Source organism: Onychostruthus taczanowskii, unplaced genomic scaffold (assembly GCF_017590055.1).
Source record: "Onychostruthus taczanowskii isolate IOZ18803 unplaced genomic scaffold, ASM1759005v1 scaffold27, whole genome shotgun sequence".
NCBI lineage: Eukaryota > Metazoa > Chordata > Aves > Passeriformes > Passeridae > Onychostruthus > Onychostruthus taczanowskii.
In genome coordinates this window covers 5,205,348-5,224,890 of record NW_024500017.1, presented here as the reverse complement: position 1 = coordinate 5,224,890, position 19,543 = coordinate 5,205,348, and the positions used below count along the sequence as shown (strand labels likewise).

Sequence of the window (19,543 nt, the reverse complement as noted above, 5' to 3'; positions counted from 1 at the left end):
ACCCAGGTGCAGCATCTTGCACTTGGTCTGGTTAAACCTCATGAGATTCTTGAGCTTGTCCAGGGCCCTCTGGATGGCATCCCATCCTCTAGGTGTGTCAGCTGCACCACTCGGTGACACCGCTCAGTGTCATCTGCAAACTTGCTGAGGGTGCGCTCCATCCCTTCGTCTGCGTGACTGATGAAGAGATTGAACCCTTGGTGTGGTTTAGCCCTCTGCTAAGTTGACTGAAACATCTCCAGAAAAATGGAATATTGCCTTCAGCCATGTCAAATTACTTTTGATAGTTTGGTGAGTTAGTGTGATTGAAGCACATCCTGGGCAGCTGGTTACGAAAGACGTGACTTGGCAGTGCCCTTGGGTGAGCACTGGTGCACTCATCGTGCACCACAGAGATCTGCTTTAGTCATGCGAGCGCTTCGCTGGGCGGAAACCTTTGTGTGCGTTTGTCAGCGCTGTAGTCAGGTGGCCATGAAGCCCTCTTGAAGGGCTGGGGATGCTTTTAAGACTAAGAGGTGTTGTAATTCTTCAGAAGAGACTGTCCACAATGTGTTGTAAATTAATTACAATGTTGGCATCAACAGCAGAATCTTACAGCAAAGACAGCAAACGTGAAAAGCTTAATGCTAAATATGTCAGCAAAAAAATGAAACATGGACATCTCCCCCTTTTTTCTTGAACTGAAGGTCATAAGTAGCCACATGAAAAGGCTGTAATTTGTTTTGTCTCAGCTGTTAGGACATCAGAACACAGCTTTTATGGGATCAGGTCTGTATAGACATTTAATGGAAATGCACCAAATTATTTGGCTTCACAAATAGCATTGGAACTGTTTTAGCAGCAAATTAAATACTTGCCAAACGTTGTCATTTTGTGACTGAGATGTCCAAAATACACAGCAGCTAGCCAAGGTGATTTGGAAACTTTTTGTTATCTGTCCAGATTGTTTGACTTGACATTGTCACTTAAGCTGGGAACACAAAGGTTAACTTTCCACCGGTTCCAGGAATTAAAGACAAGTGGTAGCTCTTAATAGCAGGCAGTATTTTCTAAAACATAATAATAAAGCAAAAATGTTGATTTTAACTACTGCAAAGAAAAGAAGATGAATGCTGTTCTGAATGTGTCAGATAGTTACTGTACCAAATAACCAGTGTTTATTGCACTGGGGCTATAAAATGTTCCTTTGTTCCATTTTTATCTCTCATCTTAGCTACTTCATTTCTTCCTCTTTTGGCCTGCCTCTCCCTTTTTTGTGCCTCATCTAACTCCAGTTTTCTGTTTCTGATCATGTCTCTAGAGGGGCTTTGCATTTCCATTTTGCATTGAATGCTTCATTGTTGCCTCTACCTTCTGCATAATTTTACATCTGCCTGTAATAGATTTCTTCATTATTTGGCTTTTATATTATTGTTGGTATTAGTATATACATCACTACTCCATTCTGAGTTAAACAGCCAATTTTAGCACTGCAAATTGCAAGTGAGAATCCACTAACAGTTACTGAGGTTTGATTTTGTTATTTTAACGCTTGCCTGTGGTACAGGTGCTTTGGGAAGGACCCTCTGCTGCTGGTTCTGATGCTCCTGGAGTGATTGCTGTCTGCAAACACCATTATGTGTCTTGCTGTTGAGTGTTTGCTGCTGGCGTTGAGGTGAGGGACTGCATTAGCGCTGTAATTAGTAACGTTCACACAGTTTTTGTCACAGAGTCGCCCTTCACTTGGGTTGGAAGGGAACTTCAAAGGTCATCCAGTTCCAACCTTCCTGCCTGGGGGGGTTGGCAGGGAACTCTCCATTCATCCAGGTTGCTCAAAGCCCCGTCTAACCTGAGCTTGAATACTGCCAGTGATGGGGCATCCATAACTTCTCTGGGCCTCACTATGCTAATCATAAAAAAATTCTTCCTTGTGTCCAGTCTAAATCTACCCTCTTTCAAATTAAAACCTGTCATCCTGTCACTGGGTTGACCTTGGCCTGCTGCCAGGTGCCCACCCCAAATGCTCTATCATCCACTGTACCCCCAGCACCACAGGGAAGGAGAAAATAAGATGGATAGAAAAAAAGACCTGTGGTTCACAATAAAGATAGTTTAATAGAGAAAAAGCAAAGGCTGCACAAGGAAACAAAGGAAAACAAAAATGTATTTATTCTCTCTTTTCATCAGGCAGTCATTGTAAAAACGAGGAATCAAGGGTGTGACGTGGAGTCTTGCTTGTGCTCCCAGCTTAGAGGCACTTTTATTGCTGGCAGTAGCAGAGGAGTTTTAGGTAGTGCCAACTTCTGCCTTTTTTCTGGTACACATACACAAGCTAGATGAAAAATGCAAGCAAACCCATTTTGGCAGTAATCTAGGAACCCAGGTGGGACTCTGTGTGCTCCCCACCTGGTGAGTGAGGTGATGGCATATGACACAGCCAGAGTTCCCCCAATTGTCCTTGCAGGATCCACACTCCCTGGGAAGGTACTGAAACTGGGGACAGCATCAGTCATCGGGTTCAGTAGGTAAGGTAAAGTGGGGTTCACTGGTGACAGAAATTCTGGAAAAGTAGAAGAGAATGGGCAGTACTTCAGGACTGCCATCAAGCTGGGTGTAATTCTGTGTCAGGATGAGCGGCTGGAATGCTGGAGGGGAGACCCTCCGAGCACTGGCCCCTCTGATAGGAGTCAGTTGACCTTCCTGCCTCCTATGTGATACACTGTAAGGCAGAATTGCTTCATACCTGCTCACAGTTCCACATCACCTTGTCCAGAACAGGACAAACTGGAAATAATTTCCAAGATCTGTTGCTCTATCACCTCCCCAGGAATGGAGGTGCAGTTGGCAGGCCTAGTGAGGGTCCTGGAAAAGGAGGAGTATGCTGTGCAATGGTTGAGGGAGGAGTAACACCTGGATGGTCTTTGCTTTCTAGGAGGAATAACAGGGGAAGACCAGGGAACTGTCTGTGTCACAAAGGAAAAAAAAAAAAAAGGAAAAAAAAAGCAGCCTGTGGAAGAACTGGCAAACTGACAACAATGGACATGGAGAAGGCTGGAAGGCTGAGGTATTAAATGAATTTTCTGCCTCAGTTTTCACTGACATCCTCTCCTCTTATGCCTCTTGAGTCAATGGCTCTCAAGGCAGGGCCTGGGGAAGCAAAGTCCCTCCTGCTGTAAGAGAAGATCAGGGTCGAGAGCACCTGAGGAACCTGAACACACCTGAGTCTGGGACCTGGTGAGATGTATGCTAGAGTCCTGAGGGAATTGGCTGGTGTAGTTGCCAAGCAGTTCTCCATGACACTTGAAGTCATGGAAGTCAGGTGAAGTCCCAGGTGACTGGAAGCAGCCTGTGGAAGAAACAATCAGTGAAGTGGTCCCAGGTTCACAGGCAGCAAGCACAGGGAATGTCCTCGAGCACAGGCTCCTCTGGGTGCCTCTAGTGTGAGCAGCAATTGCCAGTGGGATCTGGTGGGAGTTGTGTGTCCAGGCACCAGGATGCACATTCCAAACCACCTGAATGGGCAGCACTTGCTCACAGGACACCAGCTGAAAGACCTGCAGGGCTAGTTCTGGCTGGGGAAGGGACACGGGGACACTTTGGAAAACCCTGGCCAAGCCCAGCCTATTCATCCATCTTAGTGCCAGGGTGTGAATGCTGGAGCAGATGTGGGATCCTGGTGCCCTGCAAAACCTCCCTTCCTGGTGCCTGACAGTCCCCTGGGCAGCGGCACTTGCCTGCTCTCTGCTCCCTGTGGTGAGGACACGCACAGAACCAGCCCTGACAGGAATGTCCTCATCGCTGTCACCACCAGTGGTGCTCTGACATGGCAGAGCTGCCCTCCAGAAAGCACTGGGGCTTTTCTAGGCTCTGCAGGGGCCCACATGGGCACTTAATTGACCTCCAGGGTGCTCTGAGGCCTCACCTGGGCTTTGCTGGGACCTCTTGGAGGCCCCTGCTACCCTCCACAGGTCCTCCCACTCTAAAAAAGTCTAAACATCCCCAAAAAGTAACTTTTAATTAGAAATTCACTTCTGTAGATAATCTGGAGGTTGGTATAGGCTACATTTATTGGAGCTTTTTAGTCCCACCCAGATCATCTTCAAAATAGGACAAAACAGGACAAAATAGGATGGCAGCAGGGGAATCCAATGGGCCTCAGCAAAGCCCAGATGAGATCCTGACTCACCAGGGAGAGTGACCAAAGCAGAGGGGCAGAATCCCCTTCCTGGCCCCGCTGCCCATGGGGCTTTGGATGCTGGCACGTTTGGCCTTCTGGGCTGTGTGTGCACAGCGACAGCTCACGTCCAATAAACATCCAATATTCCCAGGTTCTCCTCTGGGCTGCTCTCAATCCGATCACCCCATACTCTGCACAGATACTGTGGATTGCCCCAGCCCAGGTGCAGGACCTTGCACTTGGCCTTGTTGAACTTCATGGGGTTCACATGGGCCTCCAGCCTGTCCAGCTCCCTCTGGACAACATCCCTTCCCTCCAGTGACTCACCTGCAGCACTCAGCTTGCTGTCATCCTCAGACTTGAGGAGGGTGCACGGTGTGGTAGCCGAGCTTATCGGGGCCCTTCCCTTGGTGCAGGAGGACAGGGCAGGTCAGCACCTGCCATGGCCTTCCTGACAGTTTCTGCAGCTGAACGTTGCCCTTTCTCTCTAAGTTGTGGGGGCCTGTTAGGATTTTTAGTATAACTCATTGCTGACATTGTAAACTGACTGTTTTCCATCAAAACTGAAATTTCATCCACTAAATGTTCAAGTTCAGATGTTGTCTGAACCAACACAAGCTGTTTTCCTGATCCAGCTGAAATTAACTCACAGTGGTCCTTCTGGATTGCTACCTTGACCCTTACCTCCTTTTCATTAGCTATGTTCTCCAAAACTTTTGTATGCAAACTGTCTTTCCCCACAGAGGTGAAAAGAGCTCCTTTGTGGACTTCACAGATCATGGCCTGAGGAAATCAAGGTCTACAAAGTTCTACCCATATCCCCCTCTGTACCAGCCCAGCTGGGCCACAACAGGATCAGTGAAATGAACCATATTTAGAAAGAAAATCTTAATTAGTCTCTTTGGACACCTTAATTCTGTTCCTGTTGATTTCTTCTTCTTTCTGTTTCTTCTTCATCTGGACTTTGACTGCATGGGATTCATTCAGCTTTTGAAAGAGAACAGAGTAAGGTGTACACGGCAGGCAATAGAACATGAAGAAAAAAGTATTCTCTTTTATTTGAATGCTTGCTATATTCAGATAAATAAGCAGAATTATCATAGGAATGAAAATCAAATTTCCCTTCTCCCCAAGGAATCCAAAAAAATGTTGCTATGTACAGAATTTACAATTATATGCAATAGTTGATTATTATTATGGACTCCAAAATTTGGTTTTACTGGTTAAAACACCCATACTGAAGCTAGATCAGGATGTGTCTATCCTGTACCTCTCATGATGTTCTTTAAACTTTACAGGTATGCTTCCAAAATGAAGGAAGATGAGAAACCTTCTTCACCTGCATACAGTTATCATCATCCACAGTCTACATAATTACATTGTATTCCTTTTTTGAGCAGGTGAGAAGTCAGGAAAAACAGGCCAGAAGTGCAAATGTATTTAGGGCACTGTTTTCTGTTGGAGGCATATGAAAAACAATACAAAGCAGGTGTGGAACAAAAAAAATCTACTGATAAATCAACAGCTGTTAGGCATCTTGATAACTTTGGATGGAAATCCTTTGTTTCATGAATTTTCTTACTTTTGCTTACAGAATCTTCCTTAGTTTTCATGGATTATTTGGCAGAGAGTTTTTCTGGTTTGGTTCAAGCTGCAGAACCTCTGTAACTCCCTTTGTAACTCTAGTCCATGGGCACCACAGACACCCAGTTTATCTTTAAAAATTAGAGGCCATGAAGAACTCAGCGGTATCTCTAACTTCACGTTCAATCAGATGACACAGAAAGGATTTTAAAGATCCATGTGCAATTGAATGAATTGGAACTCAGTCCTGGTGTGTTACTAGTAGGACTTTGCTTCTTTAACTCAGCTTCATTTTCCAGCCTGCACCTTCAGAGATGCTCTGCATAAGGAAAGTTGCCCTGAGCTGGTAGGATTGGAGGTTTGTAACCAGGTGTGCTGGACACACCCGTGTTGCTGATGAGTGGAACTGAACTGGGGTGAATGTGTTTTCCACAACTGGAACTGTCGGTCTCAGTCCGTGTCAAGGGTACCAGGCCCCTTCCTAAGAATCCTTGGGAACAGCTGTCCTCGCTGTGGAGTTCAAGGAGAGAGCTCTAAGTGCTGTGGCAGGAGCTGTGCCTCCCTGCCAGCCCAAAGACAGTCCCCCATAAATCAAGATTAAGGTTTGATGAGAACACAAAGGTATCCTGCTGCTGCCACGGAAATAGCAGCCTTCAGTCTCCTTACTCAAGTGCATAAAATGCATAGTAGTAAACTGTGCATTACCCCCTTCCAGTTGCCTGGACATAAGAAAAACAGTTACTGTCCTTCTGGTACACAAATATGCTGCCAGGGGCAGGTGACAGGCAGCAGCAGTGTTGCACTGTGAGCAGCACTATTCAGATGTGTTCTTCCCTGGGATCCTGATGCACCTGAGGTTCACACATTAGCAGCCTTGGCTTTTTAATCAGGGAAATGAAGCATCCATAAGCAACAAAACAAGAGGCTTGAAATCATCCTCATTTGTATTATACAGAATTTCTATATTCATCAGTACACAAGTGATTGCTAAACAGGTCCTCACTACATTTACTTGGATTTCCAAACAAGGTGGTTATTATGCAAACAGGTTAGCTTTGTGGAGGCATCTCCAGGATGAGCTTAACCCTGTCCTGTTCGGTTCCTCTTGCCTGAGCCTTATAGGTCTGTAAATGTTCATGTTGTTATAGGGAACTGTGGAGTTTTCAGCCATGTATGGTGGCTGATAGTAGTTAGGCTGGATGGCCTTCTGTGGAGGCGGGGGGGTGAACGAGACATAGCTGTGGAAGGAATTGACTCGCTGGAGAGGTGACTGGGGGCTGAAGTTGCTGTTGAACATGAGAGTTCTTGGGGTCTGCTTGCTCTGGTGGGTGCTCCCAGCGGAGAGGCTGCTGAAGGGGTCGGAGAGGGTGTTGGCGCTTCCCTCGTCGCTGTAGGGGAGGCTGCGCGGGGGGGCCCAGCTCCGGCTGAACAGGAAGGGGAGGCTGCGCGGCGGGGTCCTGGGGCCCCGCACGGGCTTGGACAGCGCGTACAGGTGCCGGAACTCCTCGTCAAAGAGCTCCACAACCTGGCCCGTGAACTTGGAGAGGAGGTTGCGGTGAACCTGGCCACACAGCCACGTGAAGCTGGAAGAAGAGACAAGGTAAGGGTTAGAGTTAACGCCGCCGTCAGGAACTGCAGATCCCCCGCAGGGGTGATGCGATAGGCAAATGTGTTTTACTGCTGAAGCTTCTTGTCTAAACACAGGATGAAGATGGTGTCGAAGTTGAATTTCAGGTCAGTTCACATCAGTGCTCTTTAACTTGGATCAATCTTTGTTATTGCAGCTGCCTCTAAAACCTTCAAGAAACCTTGCAACGTTATGCAACCTCCTGAAGGGAGTGGTGATCCAGATCCACTGCAGGGATAAATGTCAGATACAATACCCAAGGTGTCTATTCCATGGAAAGGAGTTTAGACCCCTCTTTTGGGGACCTCTCTTCCACTCACAGTGCTTAAATTCCGGTCTTGCCATGTCTTACCTGCACACACATAAACTGTACCTTGTACCCTGCAGGATGCCATTCCACTTGGTAACTCTGTCATTCCAAGTGACATCAAAAAGAATAGGAAAAAAGAACCATCCTTTGTTTCCATTTTTCAATAATCTTTCTGCATTGGGCAAGAGAAACACTTAAAACCCCAACCTTCCTGTCACATCCCATACCACAAAGCAAGCTGCCACAACTGACAAATGCTTGTTTTCTTCACTACAGAGAAAATGAAATTACAAATATTTCCTACAGCATTTCCAAAAATAAATGTAATACTTTGCTATAAAGTAAGGGAGAAACACCACAATAGTTTTAATTCTGGTAGCTCAGAGACACACCTTGGGGAGAACCCACAACTTTTAAATTATTTTCCTTTTATGTGCTTCCCTAATCCACTCAGCAAACATAAATTTGTGCTTTTATAAAACCACAAGGCAGCTTGATTGTGTTGTGCAGGCTGTGCTGTCTGAGCAGCTGCAGCACCAATAAAATGAGCATAGTTGAGAGAATGAAATGTAATTACTCCCTGAACTGACCAGGGCTTGAGCTGTGCAGCAGAGGATACAGAGCAGAGGTGGATTTGAACCTGAGATTATTCTGTATTGGCAAAACTCTGCCATGGTTATTCCTGTGTGACTTTATTAGCTATGCTGGATTTGCACAAGGGCTGCTGAGAGCCAGATTTGGCTGTAGGTGTGTGCACTTAAAATCTTGTCACGTTTTGATAAAACTCTTGTGAAGCTCAGTGGGAGTGACAGCCTGAGCTGAATCTGAGGCAGTAAGACAGACAATTTACATCTGCTTGTCCAGAGCATTCCTGAAGAGGGTTGGGTTTGAGGTATACAGTGATTTTATACTGTTGCTTCAGCAGCAGGGGGAGGAGTGAAGAAATCAGTAGTTCAATGCCACTGGGCACCCATACAATTTATACTGTGCATTTTATGATTGGACATGAAAACACATAGTAAGTTACCAAAATTCATGCACTTCTCATCCACTGTGTTCAAATCATTCTAAATATGGACAAAACCTTGGGAGCCAGGTAAAGAGCAAGCTAACTCCCTGCTGGGAGTGTAACACCTGCTATGCCAGCTCAACATTGCCTTTACTCACTGAGCAGTGCTCTCTAAACCTTTGCATGCCCTTCATCTAACTGTTAAAGAGACAATAGATCAGAAATAAATACAAAAATGCACACAATTTTTCTAGGATATCTATATTGAAGGTTAAAAAATCATGAAAGGGCTGAGGTCTGAAGTATCGTGCTTATACTTTATGTGCTAGAGATAGACCTAGTTTATAAAAGAAAATTTACAGGGAAATATAAATCAATTACCTTGTAAATGGCTGTTAAAAGCATAACAGAATCAGAGGAAAAAAATCTGTTCTGCCCAATTTTGATAATTTACTCCCATATGTATCTTCCTGGAGTACCTGACAGACAGATACTAGTTTGTGGGTCATTGATTTTACCTGTAACCCATGTAAACAGAAAGATCAAATTAATAGCCCAGAGATTCTCCAAGAACCAATGGCAAATGGGTCAGCTCAAAGTTACAAGGTAAGATCTTTGTGATTATAGACAAACACTTGTGGACTTGTTGTGTAGTGAGTCACAGCAATTTACAGTTTGTGTACTTTGCTGGGGAACAAAACAGAGCTTGGCATAAAAGATTTCATTGGCTTAATTCTAAGAGAAAATGCATTGTTTAGGTTTTAGGCCTTGTTTTGCTCCTTAGTTTACAATTCTGAGTGCTCTTTTGGGACAGGCTCAGAGAAGACTGTTATTGTCACCAGCTGCCCAGAGGGATCACTTTTCTCCCAGGTTTTTTTGGGTGAGGCCCATCAAAAGAAGAGAAAGCACAAAGAAATGATGCCTGGCTTGGGGCCAACGCTGTATCATACATTCAGTCACAGACAGATACTGCTCAGCCATCTTTCCAGGGCTTTGTCCTATGTCCTGTTACAGACCCTCTCATTTATGATGTTCTCAATCAAATCCCACCTCTTCTGTTCAGCACTGGACTTGTTTTATAATGGGTGTCCTCTCTGCACTGCTGGAGCTGCAGTTCAGTAGGGATGTTCTCATCCCTGTGTTCACAGTGCTGCAGCAACGTGCAGCACAACACCCATGGAATCTGAAATGGAAGGAAGGAAGGAAGGACGGACTGGGGTTTTCAGCTGGGCTCAGGTTTGGGTTACCCTGGATGTTAGTGTTGCCTGCTGGTGGATAACCTGTGTGGGAGAAACCTGCTCCACCTGAAGTGATGCTCCTGGCAAAGCATGTCCGTGTTAGCTGTTAGGTGCTGACTCTGAAGAGGCCAGTGGCTTTCAGAGTGGCAGCCAGGGAGATACTCAGCTGCCCCTGGGGATCAAGGTCTGTGCTTTCTGCTGTTTTCATTTTGCCTTCTTTAGGAAGGCTGAGTTCATGCACTATCTAATTTCAAAGTCATTAAAAAAATGGAATAACAGTTACCATAGGATGAAGTAGAGTGACACAGAGACAGCAAAAAGAAATACTGCATTCTAACCCCTCACCATAGATACTGGTAATAAAAATTGAGAGTACGTCCTGAAGGGCTATTTTATTTCCTCAGCCTGTTCCCCCCACCACTATTACAACTATCACGCAGAGCTCAGCACTTTGGTGAAATTTGGTATTGTATTTTGAAATCTTTGTATCAGTTTTAAGATATACTCCAATTTGATCTCCAACAAATGAATTGCAGAAGAGCTTTAGTCTGTTTCACTCAACATCATTCTTGTTTATACCTAAAGAGGCTGGTGGATAAGATTTAAGCATAACAAAAATCTTTCAGGTTAATAAAGTGAGAGCTAGCAAGAAATGCCACATTCTGGTAGCCAGCTATAACCCATGTGAACTGCAAACTGGTGCTGGATGTGCTGAAGTTAAATAGTTTTTAATAGTTTTAAATACATTTGTTCCTCACCACCCTCTCTGTTTGTGTGCTAGATATGGAATTACATAGTTTGGCAAGGTACTTGAGATTAGAAGCTATTCAACAACAGTAGACAGAAGTGACTGCACAGGACTTCAGGTGTTTTTAGTGTTTTTGGTATTGAAAGAGAAGCCAAAAGGAAGCTTCTTGGTCAAAGAAAATAGATCTTGTTCTGTCCTCCTCCCACACATCCTTCACTTCTACTCTATACGAGTCCTTTGTTGGATTTAACACATCTTTGACCAGGGATTAAAACCACCCAAAATAACAAGAAAGTAAAAGTACAGTCAATAAAAAAACCCCAACCCTGAGTGTCCACTAAGTTTTGTCTGGTGGTTAATTTGGAAATGGAATGAAAAGTGGGTGCCTGTATTAGTGTACATCTGAGCTCCTGCAGCCCATCCCCAGAAATTCACTTTTTCCTTCGTTACTTTAGTTCTGTAAACTTCCTGGTGGCACAGTTTTATCAGACCAGAGGCATTTAAGCCTCCAAATCGTAAACTGGGATTAAGAAAATTAAATAATCCTTTAAATTAAATAATCACCTCTTGTATTTTTGTACCTGGATTTCTAGGATACACTTGGTCATTTGTGAAACATATCTATGTAGCCATGATGCTCAGAAACTTCATTTATTTGATGCAAACTCAGTCTCCTGAAATTCCCTGACCAGAGGATCTAGGATCTTACTTAAAAATCCAGTTGTTGAGATGCTACATCCATTACCTGAAATAATTATAGCAGCACAAACAAAACAAACAAACAAACAAAATTTTAAAAAAGGGGGAAAACGAAGCTACAGTAGTTACATAGATATATACTGGCTACCTGTTAATAAAACACACAGAAAAACAGTAAGTCTCTGAAGGATTTCTGTTTTACCTTTAATCACTAAATTTGTCATATGAAGAACAAATCCTCAGATAAGCTGAGTGACATATGCTGCATTAAGGGATCCCGAGGGAGACAGAAATGTATCATGCCTCATGATCACAACACTTGAGAACCTTAACAACGAGGAAAGCATAATATTAAGCTGTACACATTTCTAGCTTTGCCCCAGGGGTGCACTGGCAAAGTTGTTTACATTAGTTTCTGAACATTTAAATTAAAACCCATGTTCCATAAAGAACTAAGAGCAGCTTTAAAGCAAGTTAAGGAGATTTTTGAAAAATGGCACATATTTGAAAACATGAGGTGATTTTTGTTAAACAAAAGTTTCTTACCTTACAAAGATCTCCATGGCACTTTTCTTAGGAAGAAGTATTAAAAATCATAACAGAGTACCTAGAGATGAAGTGCAATGGCTTATCTCACCTGTATGATCCAGAAAGCACATATCTCCAGTCACAGATCAGAAATTTTTCTTGAATTTGTCCTGAAAATTTCCTGCCTGACTTGGCACAGTAAACCTCTCCAGTAACACTGCGGACTGAAATATTCTGTAAATAAAAATAAAACTGAGTGAATTACATGTCTTTTTAATAAAAATCAGACAGGGAGGGCCCTTTTCCCCACTGCCTTTAGCTCTTCACTGCCCGAAAGTCAAATTTCTTTATGGACTCTCTGATGTGATAGTTGAAGGTTTGTGTCCAGAAGACAAGGTCTCTCACTTGCCAGGGGTTCCTTGTTTCACTGGGGATATAAACCTGTGTGGAAGCTCATGCAGGTGGAGCTGAGCTGTGTGACAGTAAGTGACCCTACCCAGCCAAAAGGAACACGGATGTGTCCATAGCTGGGAGCAGCCTGCTGTCTTCCACGGACAGCCCAGGCACAATCTGCTGTAGCTGTATATTCCTTTGATTTACATTGCCCGTGCCATGACAGAGCAGGGCAAAACCTCTGCTCCTCCAATCCATCTGGGCCTGCAAGGACACACGTGCAAGGACACACTCTCCTTAGGAGTGAGGGTTTACAGGCATGCAAACACTTATGAACATGCATTATTAATTTCAGCTTCTTTATATATTTGGGATGGAATTCAGCTGTTGAAAACCAGGTGTCTGGTGTATGTGTAAGATGCCCTCAGGTCTCCTGTGTGCCCACAGCTGCCATTCCAGAGGTCTGTGGCCTCTGCAGTATCACCCATCCCCAGGGAGATGCCATAGGAGCTCTACAGCATCTCAAGCAAAACTGAAATAATCCCTAGGAGGTGTTCTTTTAAAGGCAGCTACTTCTGACAGAGATGAAGGCAGATTAAACTAACAGCCACCTAAATTTGAGAGCTTTTAGCACATTTTATCAGAAATGTGTTAACATTTTATAAGAACTTTAACACATTTTATCAGAAACCACCCAGTGCAACCAAGCTATGGCTATGCAAAAGAGTTTTGTGCACCTTCTCCCTGTGGCTGCCAGACCACAGCTGCTGCAGAGCTATTAAACAGAAGCAGCTCTAATGCCTATGTTAGATACCTCTAGAGGGAAATCTACGTCCGGTTTTAAGACTTGAGGGCCAAGATTACTTTCATCTGGGAACCTAATGGAAATGCCTTACCTTTCTATAATATCCATGGGAAAACGTAGGCATCTTCAAAGAGGAACTGGGTGTGCTAACACTACCCCAGGAAATCTCTTGCACCCTTTTAATTAGAAGGTGGATTGACCCTAGCATAACCATGCTTCCAGCTCGGAGTGCCTGCAGTTAGGCAGACAACTCTCAGCCTAAAAGCTTCACAGAGCCACGGTACCTTGAAGAGATCCTCAGAAATCTGCAGCTTGTCACACATCTCCGAGAAAAGATCTATACTGCTGTGATCGAGCAGCAGGTAGACAAAGACCATGCGCTTGTTTGCTGCCTCCAGGAGGTCACAGAGAATCTCAGTGTCTGTGAACACATCCATCACAATGGCTAACACCTTCAGAAAGAGAGCACAGCCATTAGCAGAGTCAATTTACATCATTTAAGGTTGCTATGAGGACACTGTGATGTAGTTTGTTTGTTTAAAAAAAATATTCCAATAACCACAAATATTTAGTTATATGTGCATATTTTTTCTGTTTTTCTCCCTATAAGTGCCTGAATCATTAAACTGATTAAACATATTGCCTCATTGTTTTATTCCTCATCTAAAGCCAATATAACACACAACATATGACAAGCTGACATATGAATTTGTAGGTGAGATTTCAGCACTAGGAAATACATTGAAATACTTACCAGAGGATGATAAGAATGTGGCTAAATAAAAGACCATAGCCCTTTCCACACGGCTCACTAGGTGTCATAAGCCACACACATTCAGCAAGAATCCCTGGATGATGCTTTCTCTTTTATGATTTACACCTGGACAGCCCTGGCTTTAAAAAGCCTCACCCTGTTCTTGTTGGTGGGGTGATAGACTCCGACAGCTCCATATTTTTTAAAACACTGATTTATAAACTTAACTGTTAGACTTTAATCACACATCCATGCTCCCTAACTCACAACTGGCAGAATACTGTAAAAGTCTCAGGACTGGGCATAAAAGCCCTGACAATTGTTTAAATGCACAGCTTGCAGCCAGTGTGGATCAAGGGAACTGTAAATGTGATACAAAACCAGTTCCATAGTAGAAAGTGCTGGTCTTGTCTGATGTCTGCTATTGCCCATGGAAAGGGTCAATTCAGCCCAGCTATTACCTGACTTATCTTCAGGAGGTGCTGGTTTCTCTACTGACTGGAGAGGGAACTTTGGTAACTGTGCTCATGGGATATCACCTTCAATCAAAACAAACTTTACAGCATCTCTGTAGATCTCTCTTACTAATTGCTTCCAGCTTGTTCTGAATCTTACTCCAAAGCCTATGCCCACACCTAACAGCAATCTTATTCCCCTTGCCACCATGAGGATATCCTACAAGACCAGGCATATCCTGTGCAGCCACCATCCTCTTTGTGCTGCCAAACTATTCGTGGAGCAGTGAGGATCCCACACCTACCTCCTGCTGCCAAAGCCTGGTGCTTCAGAAAGAGCTTTGCCATGGCTTGGTAAGCACAGTTATGTCAAATATCTCACATCTACACTTCCTGTTAATGCCCCAGCTCCAAACTATTCTCTCTGGCACTGCTCTTTACCACCTGTTCCCAATTTATATTTCTGCATCTGACTTTTCTCTCTTACTTGCAGTACTCCTCATTTCTTCTGCCTGAATTCCATTTTGTGATTTGCACTAATTCCACAAATGTGTTAAAATTGTAGCATCCCTTGCTAATCCTTTGCAGTTTAAGATCATCCATAAACACAGTCTTTATTCTGTTATTTAATTTTTTAATGCATATATCAAATACCAGGCTATCCAGGATGGACCCTTACCAGATGATAATTAACAACTGGTGTCATTGGAAAACTATGCTCAAAAAGCAGTTCACAAATTTATTTAAGTGATACTAACAGTGTCACAAACAGTGACACTGTTAGTGTCACTTCAGCACACTCTCGTAATGTAAATTAGGTTATTAAGAAGGTCATGTGAACCATGGGTTTATATTACATTTCCCAACTTTTTGCCCACAAGTTTTCTCTTCTTGGGACAGAAAATTGGTCTGGGTTGATATTTTACCTGATGCCTATTTACCTGATTTCCTATTATCCCAGAGACATTTCTTCTGTTTCTGCATCTTTCTGATGCTTCCAACTTAAAAGGACTGATCTCTAATTCCGCTGGTGCGGTAAGCACTTGTAGGCTTTGAGAGAGCAGTTGCCAACGGGGATCCTTCTCCCCTGCCATTACAGTCTGCGTTATCAGGGCCAGCACCTGCCCTTGCAGGGGAATAACAAAGTGGAAGGAATCCAGAGGGCTCGGAAGTCTGGGCAGCACTATTGCATCCTGGCTTGGCTCCTGACCATTCCAGGGTGAAACTGCTGCTGCTCTTTTGACTTTATATAAGGGTAAAACTCCTGGATGATGGTAAACACAGCCCTGAAGTGTCAATTTTTTTTCCCCCAGGAAAATAAGAGAGCTGCTAGAACACACATGACATCAGTTTTCGGTCCCTGCTCCAGCTGCTCAGTTCCTGGTTCCCCAGAGTGTGGGCAGCCTGGCTTTGGCTTGTGCCTGGCACCTCTGTGGCCGCCACCACCTGCATGCAGTCAGAGGCATCACCCGCACCTTTCCCACGTGCCAAGTTATGCTGCAGTCTCCGTATGGAGCCCACATGACATTTTAACTGATATAGGCAACATATTAGGGATGAAATGTCTATTTTCTGGATAATTTCCTTCCTCTGGGAATGGCTGCTGACAAACCAGACATATATGACTTTCTTTGGCCTCCCTTTCACCCACATCTCCCACAAATCCTCTCGAACAATTCCTAATGGTCGAGAGCTCACTTAGGCTTAATTCTCATTAATGGTGCAGTGGTCTGAACAGGTAAAACCATCCTGCTGGGATGAGGGTACATGAGAAGGGACAGAGCCAAGCTGCCCTTTCTGCAGCACATTTAATCCACTGAGCAAGTGGGAGGTTACAACAGAGGAGAGGGAATACTTTTTTTAAGCCACCAACAAAAAAAAAATCTTGGTGTGAGTTAAAAAAAAAATTTAAAAATCACTGCCTGTGTTCAACAACAAGCTCTTCACAGGCACTTTATAGAGCAAAGCTACACTGCAATGCACAGGGCTACCTTGGATTAAACACCATGTTCACCTGAGTTTGTAAGAGCAAGAAACAACTGAGAGCAAAGGGAAAGACAATTCTCTCCTCATACCTGAGTGGTCTTGTGGATGTACCGGCGTATGATGTCTCTAATGTTGCTGTTCTTCTCTGTTTGGAAATACACAGTGGCGGTGGATTTTTCCTTTAGATAGGGCTTCTCTGCTGTAATCCATGTGTGGAGCAGAGCCGGCTCACTGCTGTCAGAAATGGTGGGGAAGTAGGTCCCCGAAGGCAGTGACCCGGCGTCGTTCTGCTTTGGCGCGGCTGCCCCGTCCGCACCTGGGCACTCCTGTGCATAATAAGACTCCCTGGCATTATCCTTGATGTACTGAGCTTCCACCGAGGAGAGGAAATCCACCTCACCCTCTTTGCTTAGAGTTTGGAGGTAAGAGTCTGTCCCACCATCCAAGAAGGCGTCGGTGGCCAATCTTATGCTTTCGTTGTGGCTGAAGTCCACTTTTGTCAACTTCGGGGACTGGTTCTTGATATCCTCCAGCCTCTTCCTTATCTTGCCCATATGTCTGGGGTGGTTCATGGCTCTTTGTCGAAGCAGCCGATCTGCCGGGCAGGCACCATGCATATGCGTGCCACAGGCAGTGCAATCGTCCTTCTTGTTTGAGGACTGCATTCTGGCATGAAATCGCCTCGGCTGAACGAATTAACTATGAATAAAAATAAAGAGATCTTATTACCACAGGCAAATTCACACTCCCTGAATTTGTCTGTACAATTACCTTTAAAACGAACCTGACGCTTGCTTCTCAGGTGCTGGTGTACTCCGGCAACAATCTGTTTCCAGATGGGACACAAACGCAAAGCTGATTAGATTGCTTATCTGAGAGGCACCCACCTCAGCCCCAGGGCATACGAAGGATTCGAGTCAAATTTACCACGGCCGTCGGATTCGATTGTATTTCCCTTCCTGTCGCATCCTGTGAAATATGAGTGAGGAAAGCACTCAAGCAAAAGCAGGTAGGCTCCCAAGCATCATTGCACAATCTTCAAAACAGCTTGAGGCATCTCTATCTTCCCATAGTATTCGTTAGGGAGAAAATACAGCTCTGATGGTGAACTGGAACAGAGACAGCAGCCATGTCCATGGGTTCAGAACAGCAGAAAGGGTCATGGGCTCTGTTCTGCACCTACATGCTGCCAGGCAGGCTTAAAAATAAATGTGAAGCTCGTCACTGTGCCCCGTCCGGAGTATGTTGCTATTACCATAGACGATTCACTCGCTTATTTCTTTAAAGCTTTGTGACTACGCCATCCTATTAAAAGTAAAATACCCCTTCCCAAACATCCTGAATATTACGTGGAGGGAGGCTTGTGAGCTGGCTTCAAAGCATGAGAAATACAAACACTCATCACTTGATTGTGCGCAAAGCTGACTTTTTTTTTTTTTTTTTTTTTTTTTGGTAGGGGGGGTTGGGGTTTTTTTTTCCTTTTTTTTTTTTCTTCCCAGGCTGCAGCTGCTGGAGTCACGTTGCCCCCGTGGCAGGTCTCTGCTGTGTCATTAGCTGGACGGAGGCGCGGGTTGCAGCGGGGTGACAGGCCAGAGCCCGGGGGCAGCCGGGCCGGCCGGTCCGACCGAGGAGAGGCGGGGCGGGAGCGCCTGCCCGAGGTGTCCATACCTGTGTGCGTGCCGGGCTGCAGCGCCACGTGTGACACACTTCCCTCACGCGGGGGGGGGGACTGGCCCTCGCCCCGGCAGCGCTGTGTCCGTGCCACGGCTGTGCCACGGCTCCAGAGGGAGCGCGGCAGCGAGGGGATGTGCCGGCCTGGGCTCTTGTGAGGGCTGCTGAGGCCGGGTGTGGGCAGCGAGAGGGTCCCGCTGCCCCGGCCTCGGGAGCACGGGTGTCTTCAGGGACAGTTTTTCAGGGCAGCTTCACAGATTCTGGGGCTATGTCAGGTGCCCTATGGGGTGGGAGGAAGAAAAAAAAATCACACGTAAAGATGAGACAAAGAAGAAAACAGAAGAGTATGAAATGAATGGCTCGGATATTACTCCCGGAGCGACCACGTGCGGCCGAGGAGGGGCGGTGGCGGGGCCGGCCTGAGCTTCTGGGGTGATTTTAAAACCTACCCCGACCCTCCCTCCGCCCCCAACATCCGCCCGCAGCTGCCAGACGCGGCCGAAAGTCACTAATTATCTCCTGACCTGTTCCAAGCAATTAGGCCGAAAATGATGCCATCTAATTACCCTGACATGCAGGACTGAGCCCTGCCAATGCCGATCGGGGCCAGGGACGGCCCTCCCCTCCTCGGCCGGGATCTCTCATGGTCACTCCGGTGTCCCTCGGGGTCACCCTGGTCCCCCACATGAGCACGGCGGGGCTCCTCACAGGTTATACTGTGGTGCCTCACACTGTCACCCTAGCGAAACCCTGCTGTCACTCCACACGATCACTCCGTGTCCCCGCACGGCCAGCACAGGACCCGGCCCGGTCGGAGCGCTGTGGGCGGACGAGGGGCCGGGCCGGGCCGGGCCATGTCCTCCCGTGGCCCCGGCGGGGAGCGAGGCCGCCGGCAGGACCGAGAGCCCTCACGGAGAAATGCGTTGCAGCCGCCTCGTTAGCGCAGTAGGTAGCGCGTCAGTCTCATAATCTGAAGGTCGTGAGTTCGATCCTCACACGGGGCAAAGGCGGGTAGCACTTTTGCTCTCGGCCGCCTCCCCCGCCCTTTTAGCGGCGACAGACTCGCGCGACACCGCGCTCCGAGCCGCTCGGCGATGTCCGAGCCGTGCTTGTCGTGGTTTCCAAAGCGGCTGTTCACGGTCAAGAGCCCTTTTTGCCGGTGCTGGGCTCCCGGGAATAACTTCTGCGGTTGTTGTAGGTTTTAGGAGAGATTTTCAGCCCCTGCGCTGTCTGCGAGCCCGTGCAGGGATGGGGGGATGGGGAATGGCTCCTGCGGTGGCAGTGGGCACACCCGGCATCAGGCTGTGCTCGGGGGCAGCTTTTACAAACCATAAGCACGAACGCATATAGCCCATGGTACAGGCCAAAAGCTCAGTGGGTTTATTATTTCCCTTTAAATATCCAAAATGATTGTATGTCAACTCCAAGACAATCACCAGAAAAATACAATTTTTCTCATCTACTCCCTCTGCCTCCGAGATGATTCTGGCTTGTTGCATTTTTCTCCCTTTGAAAAGGAATGATGCCTCTTCTCCACACTCTGCTGAGGGCTGCAATGAGATTTCCATGGATCCTGGTTG

The 19,543-nt window shown here is 45.8% G+C and overlaps 1 protein-coding gene and 1 non-coding gene across 2 annotated transcripts; one reads left to right on the top strand and one right to left on the bottom strand.

The window, feature by feature from the left end:
• Positions 1–6,776: 6,776 nt before the first annotated feature.
• On the bottom strand, positions 6,777–16,966 carry FAM83A (family with sequence similarity 83 member A). Its single transcript, XM_041407605.1, has 4 exons — positions 16,382–16,966; positions 13,382–13,549; positions 12,009–12,133; positions 6,777–7,323 (listed from the first exon to the last, which is right to left on the bottom strand). The coding sequence occupies exons 1-4, from the start codon at positions 16,955–16,957 to the stop codon at positions 6,777–6,779; spliced, it is 1,416 nt and encodes a 471-aa protein (XP_041263539.1). The 5' UTR covers positions 16,958–16,966.
• Positions 16,967–18,894: 1,928 nt separating this feature from the next.
• Positions 18,895–18,967, top strand: TRNAM-CAU. The gene has a single exon. It is a non-coding gene; the product is annotated as a tRNA-Met (tRNA).
• Positions 18,968–19,543: the final 576 nt, after the last annotated feature.

Coding starts and splice junctions, on each gene's coding strand:
- FAM83A (XM_041407605.1), bottom strand. CDS start 16,957: ATGCAGTCCTCAAACAAGAAGGACGATTGCACTGCCTGTGGCACGCAT. Junction 13,550..16,381: donor ACATCCACAAGACCACTCAG/GTATGAGGAGAG, acceptor CTCTTTCTGAAG/GTGTTAGCCATTGTGATGGA. Junction 7,324..12,008: donor GTGCTTTCTGGATCATACAG/GTGAGATAAGCC, acceptor CTCTTCTTCCAG/CTTCACGTGGCTGTGTGGCC.